This window comes from Trichechus manatus, unplaced genomic scaffold, assembly GCF_000243295.1.
Source record: "Trichechus manatus latirostris isolate Lorelei unplaced genomic scaffold, TriManLat1.0 scaffold00028, whole genome shotgun sequence".
Lineage (NCBI taxonomy): Eukaryota > Metazoa > Chordata > Mammalia > Sirenia > Trichechidae > Trichechus > Trichechus manatus.
This window is the reverse complement of record NW_004443964.1, coordinates 3,088,254-3,095,860: the sequence shown is the minus strand read 5'-3', so window position 1 is coordinate 3,095,860 and position 7,607 is coordinate 3,088,254. Positions and strand designations below refer to the sequence as shown.

General features: G+C 58.3%; 1 protein-coding gene across 1 annotated transcript in view; it reads left to right on the top strand.

Moving 5' to 3' along the window:
* Positions 1-7,068, top strand: part of CBX2 (chromobox 2) — a 7,933-nt gene extending 865 nt beyond the window's left edge. The window contains exons 2-4 of the mRNA XM_004374369.1: positions 673-738; positions 3,666-3,771; positions 5,758-7,068. Coding sequence (XP_004374426.1) covers positions 673-738; positions 3,666-3,771; positions 5,758-7,068 — 1,483 coding nt within the window. The remainder of the gene's footprint in view (positions 1-672; positions 739-3,665; positions 3,772-5,757) is intronic.
* The last annotated feature ends 539 nt before the right edge of the window (positions 7,069-7,607 follow it).

Sequence of the window (7,607 nt, the reverse complement as noted above, 5' to 3'; positions counted from 1 at the left end):
CCCGCCGGCGCGCCCTCCCGGCCGGCCTGGGGGCGGGAGCGCGGGACGCGAGGGCCCCCCCGCTGTTCATATTTGCCCGCTGTAACCTGAGCTTTCTATTGATGGATGTGGGGTTTCTTCTCCCCCCTTTCTTTTCTTTTAATGGGAGGGAGGGGTTTTGGCACCCCTGAAAGGGGCTCCTTCTGTTCACAGCTGATCGCTCAGGCCCGCGTTCCCTTTCTTCCCGGTTGCCCTGGTCCCCGGCCCGCACACACTTGTTCTTTAGCCACATTGTTGTTCTTAATCTCCGACTGTGGTTTCTCGGCCCCTCAGCCTCTCCCCCTCCCTGCCCCCGGCCGCAACCGAGCCTTCCCGCACTGGCACCCGGCCAGGGTTTGGGGGGATTCCCTCTGCAACTTTGCATTTTATTGGGATGTGTTTTCCTCCCGAGGGAGGGGCGGGACGAAGTTCTTTTTGGCCGTGTTATAATTGGTGGGGGGGTGGGTTGAGATGGCGGTTTTCCTTTGGCTTTGAGGTTGAGGGTGTACGGGTTTCAAGGGCTGCAGCTTCCAGGAGTTCACCCTGGACGAGGGTTCAGACCTCCCAGGACAAGTGGTCCTGGCCACCAGCCCGCCGGCCTCCTTTCGGAAGCAGCCGTGGTGTTTTACGCAGCCCCCCTCTTTGCTTTTCCAGACACAACAGCTGGGAGCCAGAGGAGAATATCCTGGACCCGAGGCTGCTCCTGGCCTTCCAGAAGAAGTGAGGGAGTTCACCACACACGCAGGGAGGGGGTGTGCTTGTTGGGGGGTGGGGGGTACGGTGGCTGCCCAGTGCCATGGTGCTGGTCCTCCAGGGGTCCTGGGCTGTGGGCTGAGGTCCCGTGGCAGGTGGTCACAGGGCATCTGATGCCATCTCTGTGATGACCTGTAGAGGCGGAGCTACCCAAGGTCCCAGATCAGTCCTTGCCCACCTTCCCCCGGCCAGGCAGCCCTGCAGATTCACTGAGCAAGTGCTTCTCTTGGTCTTTCCCATAGGCCAGCTTGCAGAAGTGAACCTTCGCGCGTTCTTGGTGAGAGGTCCGGGCTTCTTGCCTTGGCCTTTTTCCTTGGGTGACTTGCAAAGAGCACTGATAAAATCTGGGGTCGTGGGTTAAAGCGCTCAGACTTGATTTCTTCCCCAGCTGGGTATGCTGAGCAGGCTCAGGGAGGGAGCTGGCCCCGTGGCTCGAGTCAGGCCTTTCTGGGGTCTCCGTACCAAGAACAACACGTGTGTTTTCCTCTGGGCTGCAAAACAGCATCAAGTGAGCGCCATGGGCCCTCTTGCGAGTCCCAGGGCCAAATTTGTTTCTGTAATTCTGGATGTCTTTTCTGTTTTTAGGCAGGAAACTTGGGTTAAGAGAGATGCCTTGTTGAGATACTGGATAGGAAATGGGGGGGGGTGGCACGGACGAGCATACCCTCGTCCCAGCGGGAAGGTCCCCAAGCCAGGGGAGGCAAGAAGCGGGTAGTAGTATTACCACCCTCCTCCTGCTGATAGTCGGTAAACTAGTTGCTCAAAAGCACTCCCAGCAAGGGTCGGTCTGGCAGGGTGGTTCTCTGGCTGTGCTCACTTTTTTCTCCTAGTAGCAGGACATTTTGGGTCTTTACAGAGGAGCTATGACAATGTGGGGGTAGGTTTTTGGTGGTGAGTCCGGGTGAGAGGAAATGAGCTAAGCGTGTGCTTGCTCGGGAGTCCCTGAGGTGGTGCAGACCGTTCAGCCCTCAGCTACTAACTGAAAGGTTGGCAGCTCAAGTCCACCCAGAGGTGCTTTGGAAGAAAGGCCTGGCGATCTACTTCCGAAAAATCAGCCCCTGAAAACCCTGTGGAGCACAGTTCTACTCTGACACATATGGGGTCCCCATGAGTTGAAATCAACTCCAGGGGAACTGGTTTTATTTATCTATTTATTTTAAATGATATGCTTCTATACATCTGGAAAAGCTTATGAACAACCTTATTGTCCTCTCTTTAATTTGTAACTGGTGTCTGATAAGTGGGCGAAGCGGGTGGAGGGACGGCTTTATACGCCAGGAGCTGGCGGTCCCTTTCTCTCCGAGACCATCTCCTAACTGAGAGCGGGTATGTCCTCGACTGGTAGCACAACACATAAGAACTGCGGTTAGGAGACGCAGAGATGTAAGAGTTAAAAAAACTGGGGAGTGGTCTGTATTAGGTCATGGGAGAAAGACTGGGAAAGGAGGTGCCCTTTCCGTCCCATCCCACCCAAAGGTGGACACTAGGAGCTTCGGTTATTTGCTTGGTATCTGCTTAGTATGGGGATGTGATCTTTGAATGTAAGAAAAGTGGTAGGTTCAGATCACCTGGCATACAGGTTAACAAGTCCACTGTATTAGTGGAGAGACCCCATCAGATGCACCGCTGTCTCTTAGCATGCTAGTTGGGACCAAGGATTCTTATATCCTGACCTCCGTCAGGTTGCACTAATTGGATTCTTCCAGATTTCCTTCCAGCCCCCCGTGAGATGATGTTTGCCCATGTTAATTACCGGGAAACTTCTCCAGGTAGACCCCCTTCCCCGGGGGAGGGCGCGTGAGACAGAAGCTTTCTCCAGGGACCATGGGGGCTGCCTGAGGGAGTTCTGTGGATGGTCCAAGCTTTGAGCCCTGGCCGCTTTGGGATTGTGCATTGCTTCCATCGAGCAGAGTTGAGGAACAGAGACGTATTTTTTTTTAAATAATGAAAAGGGAGAGAAACATGAGCCAGGAGCACTGGATCTGGGGAGATCGGAGGGCAGAAATGGGACTGGAGCCAGGAGCGGGTCCTCCAAGGACTGGGTGAGGGTTTGGTGCTGCTGATAGAGGGGGGTTTTGGCATCTCCCTGCCCTGGGCTTCTTCTCATGTTTAAAGTGAGCAGGTTGGACCCTGTGACTAGAAAGGCTTCTAATTGTAATGTTCTAGAACTTGTGTAAAACGTGCTATGTGCAGGAAGTGACTAGTATTAGGACGGGTTGTCTTAGAGGGGAGCCCTGGTTGTGCAGCTAACCACAAAGTAGTCGGCAGTTCGAATCCACCAGCCGCTCCTTGCAAACCCTATGGGGCAGTTCTGCTCTGTCCTACAGGGTCACTATGAGTCGGAATCAACTCGACAGCAACCGATTTGTCTTAGAGGAGCCCTGGTAGCGGAGAGGTTAAGCACTCAGCTGCTAACCGAAAGGTCTGCAGTTCGAACCCACTAGCAGCTCCATCAGAGAAAGATGTGGCAGTCTGCTTCCATGAAGAGGACAGCCTTGGAAACCCTATGGGGCAGCTCTACTCTGTCCTACAGGGTCTCTGTGAGTCGGGATCTACTCGACACCAGTGTTGTTTGGTTTTGCTTTTGTCTTATTCTTAGAGGGGTCAGGAAAACTAGAGACCTTAATTTCCCACCTAGGCTCTCATTTCTTTGACTTGTCTTTGCCGAGTGGAAGTTCACTGACAAGGATGTGAAGGTGACGTTGGCCCACGTTGCAGAGAACGGGGCTTGTGGCTTGGGTGTGTTATTAGTGGGACGCGCTAGCGCGGTGAAAGGGTGGTACGTTCTGTGGGAAAGCAAGCAGATGGAGCTGCAGGCTGTGGGGTGTTTGCAGCTCTGGGGCCCCCATGTGGCCGAAGGGAGGGCTCCCACCCTGATCTGTGTGTGTCTTCAGGGAGCACGAGAAGGAGGTGCAGAACCGTAAGAGAGGCAAGCGGCCGCGGGGCCGACCTAGGAAGCACACCGTGATGTCCTCCTGCAGCCGGCGCTCCAAGCTCAAGGTGGGTAGCTGCTCGGCCACAGGCTGGCGGACTGGGCCACTGACTCAGCCCCCGGAAGGTTTGAGGGCTCTGGAATGGGGAGGGCTTGGCGGGTTTGCAGAGTTGCCTGGAGTTCCTTTCTGCCGCTGTAAGTCTTTGCCAGTGGGGGGCGCCAGCGAGCTGCAGAATTCCTGGGCCTGTAGGGGGGCCTCTGTCCCTTAGGGCCCTGTGGTGACCGCGCCCGCAGGTGCTTTCCTGTTAAGTCTGGTGTCCAGTCAGCATTGCTTTGTACTAGCGTGCAGAGACCGCTCCGACGCTGGCTATTTCTCACCCCCGGTGGCTTTGCGGGGGACAGAAAAGAACAGAAGCGAGTGCACAGCTGGTCAAGCCAGGCCCACCTCTGAACACACTTTAAATCTGGTGGCTGGCACCATGGGCCTGGCCAGGCACTTTTGAGGTCACATGTGAGTGGACAGAATAGCCAGGGGACACCAAAGAGTGAGTGACCTCAGAGGAGGAGAGAGGGAAATCTGTGGCCTCGCTAGGGGCCGGGGGTCATCTACATGGATGCCTCCGCAGGAATGTCCCTTCACTCCTCCTTTTTATGCTAGTGAGTGCCCCACCCCCCACAGGGACACCCCTGGGTTCGTGGAGCTCCCCCTCCGTTCACAGGCAGAATGGGGAAAGGTGTTGGCCGCAGGGTCTGGGTGTTTGCTTCCTTCCTCAAGGGTGCCGTGGGAGCCTGCCGCACCTGGTGGTGTTGACCCTGAAGCCGCAGGCTGGACCCGGCGCTCAGGTGCTTCTTGCAAACACTGCCCTTCCCGCAGGGCTGCAAGGACCCTCCTGCCTTACAGCCTTGTCGCTGGTCTGCTCGAGGCTTTGTAATTGTGCCATTTCCGTCTGAGCAGGGCGGTAGGGGTGCAGGAGTCCGAGGACTTGGTGGAGAGGGGATTTCTGTCTGTTTTGAGAGGTGGCTGGGCCAGCCTGTGCTGCGGGCTCTCGTGGGCTGGGGTGGTAAGGGTGAGGTGTCACAGAAGCAGCAGGCAGGTTATAGGAAGACAGGCCCTGGGCAGGGAGGGCCTCCCACTGAGGCAGGAGTGCTCTGTGCAGGGTCCCCTGGGGTTGGCTCACCACCCAAAGTGCTCCTTTTAGATTCTGATCCAGCGGAGGAACGGGCATATGCTTATTTAGCATTTGAGTGGAGACCCAGGATGGGGTGGCTGTGTTTGCTCACCCATGTTCTGAAAGGCTCTGAAGGGGGTAGGAGGTGAAAATGGGAGGTTGGTACAGGAGAACAAGGTGTGCACTTGTTGTAGGTGGCAAGGCACTTGTGCACACTCTTCCTTTGCACACCTTGCTCCGTGGGGCGTGTGGATTTTGCACCTTTGGGTTTCCCTTTTCGCAATGGCTGCTAGGGAGCTAGGAGCTAAAGCTGCATCCCCCCTGCTAACTGACTGTCAGCTGCGGTGGTGCATGTTCTTACCCTCACTGCTGACTTCATAAAGGGAAGCACGTGGCTGCTAACAGAAAGGTCTGCAGTTTAAACCCACCCAGTGGCTCCACAGGAGAAAGACCTGTCAGGTGGGGCTGCTGGGAGTGGGATTGACTTCCTGACTTCGTTTTATGAACTGACTGTCTTTTCTTTCCACTCTACTTTGTTTTATGTAATCTGCACCAAAAAATCAAAACCAAACCTGTTGCCGTCGAGTCAGTTCCGACTCATAGCGACCCCATAGGACAGAGTAGCACTGCCCCGTAGGGTTTCCAAGGAGCGGCTGGCAAATTCTAACTGCCAAGCTTTTGGTTAGCACTGAACTCTTAACCGCTGCACCACCAGGGCACCATGTAACCTGCAAGGACCCTTTAAATCCCTTCTGGAACAAGATGGTCTGGAAAGCATGGGGTGGGGGGCCGGCTTCCAGGTGCCCGGTGCTCCATGGGACGAGTGGCACCTTGGACCTGGGGTGCCTGGCCGTGGAGGTGGTGACCCCTCCTTTGTCTTCTCAGGAACCCGACGCTCCCTCCAAATCCAAATCGAGCAGCTCCTCCTCTTCCTCCACGTCTTCCTCCTCTTCCTCCGACGAAGAGGAGGACAGCGACCTGGAGGCCAAGAGAGGCCCCCGGGGCCGCGAGAGCCACCCTGTGCCCCAGAAGAAGGCCCAGATTTTGGTGGCCAAGCCTGAGCTGAAGGACCCCATCCGCAAGAAGCGCGGCCGCAAGCCGCTGCCCCCGGAGCAGAAGGCTGCCCGGCGGCCCGTGAGCCTGGCCAAGGTGCTGAAAACCGCCCGCAAGGACCTGGGCGCGCCAGCCGGCAAGCTGCCCCCTCCACTCAGCACCCCAGCGGCGGGTCTGGCAGCCCTGAAGGCCCACGCCAAGGAGGCCTGCGGAGGCCCCAGCAGCGCAGCCACCACGGAGAGCCTGGCCAGCCTGATGAAGGGCGTGGCGGGCAGCCCCAGCCGCGGCAGCATCAGCTGGCAGGGCTCCATCGTCCACTACATGAGTCGCGTGACTCACGGCCAAGCCGAGGCCGCCAGCCGGCTGGCACTCAAGGCCCAGGCGTCCGGCAAGTGCAGCCTCGGGCTTGACCTGAAGGTGAGGACGCCGAAGGGGGAGCTGGGGCTCAGCCCCCCAGGAAGCAAAGTTCCGAAGGCCCCTGGTAGCGGGGCTGCAGAGCAGAAAGGGGGGAGCGCAGCGGGAGCCCCACACATCCAGGGCGGCAGCAAGATCCCTGCGGGCTGCCTAGGCCCCCAGCCCACACCCAACCAGGAGCTGAGCCTCCAGGTCTTGGACCTTCAGAGTGTCAAGAATGGCACCGCGGGGGTTGGCGTGCTCGCGCGTCACGCCACAGCCACCAAGGGTATCCCCGCCACCCATCCGGCCGCAGGGAAGGGCGCTGGGGGTGGCCCCACTGGGGGGAGCGGGTCCAGCGTGCCCTCTAACCCCAGCAAAAGCGAGAAGTTGGCCTCGCTGGCGGTGGCCCTTCCCACCGCTTCGGGCAAGCGAGACTGTGGCAAGAGCAGTGGGCCCCTGGGCGGGCAGGAGGGCCGCGCTGCCTCGGGGGACACCCACAAGGCGCCGGCGCTGTCCGAGATGAGCACGGGCGAGGAGAACAGCAGCTCCGACTCGGACCCCGACTCGGCCCCACTTCCGGGCGCTGGGCAGAACCTGTCCGTCTCGGTGCAGACCAGCCAGGACTGGAAGCCACCTCGCAGCCTCATCGAGCACGTCTTTGTCACCGACGTCACTGCCAACCTCATCACAGTTACAGTGAAGGAGTCCCCCACCAGCGTGGGCTTCTTCAACCTGAGACCTTACTGAAGCCCCTCCCCGTGGCCCCCCTCACCTGCCCAGCTGTGGGGTCTCATCACCCACTTTTCCCACTCGGCCCAAACCCTGTTCAGGGGGCTGGGTTGGGGTTAGAAGGCGGGTGGTCTTTAGGGCAGGCTTGAAAGGAGCTTCTTCCTCTCGTACCCCCAAACCCTGCCCTGCGCTGTGACTTGGGGCAGAGAACCGTCCCTTCACACCCGGCTGGGCCAAGTTTCCTGTGTTCCTACCTCCTTGGGCCTTTGCTGGGCTTTCCCAGTTCACCTCAGGAAATTTGGGTGGCCCCCTGTGGCTCAAGCTGACCACCCTGCAGAAGAGCAGGCTAAGCCCCTCCAGCTCACGCTTGTGTTTGAACCGCCCCTCCTGGCCTGCAGTGACAGAACCAAAGCTGCAGTGAACTTCCCTCCCAGTTTCCCAGAGGGGAGGACAGTATCGGGGGGCATGGTGTCCTGGGCCACTCAAGGGGGGCGCTGTCTAGCACCCACTCGAGAACATGAGTGGAACAGGGAAGGTGCCGGAACCGCCCCTTCAGA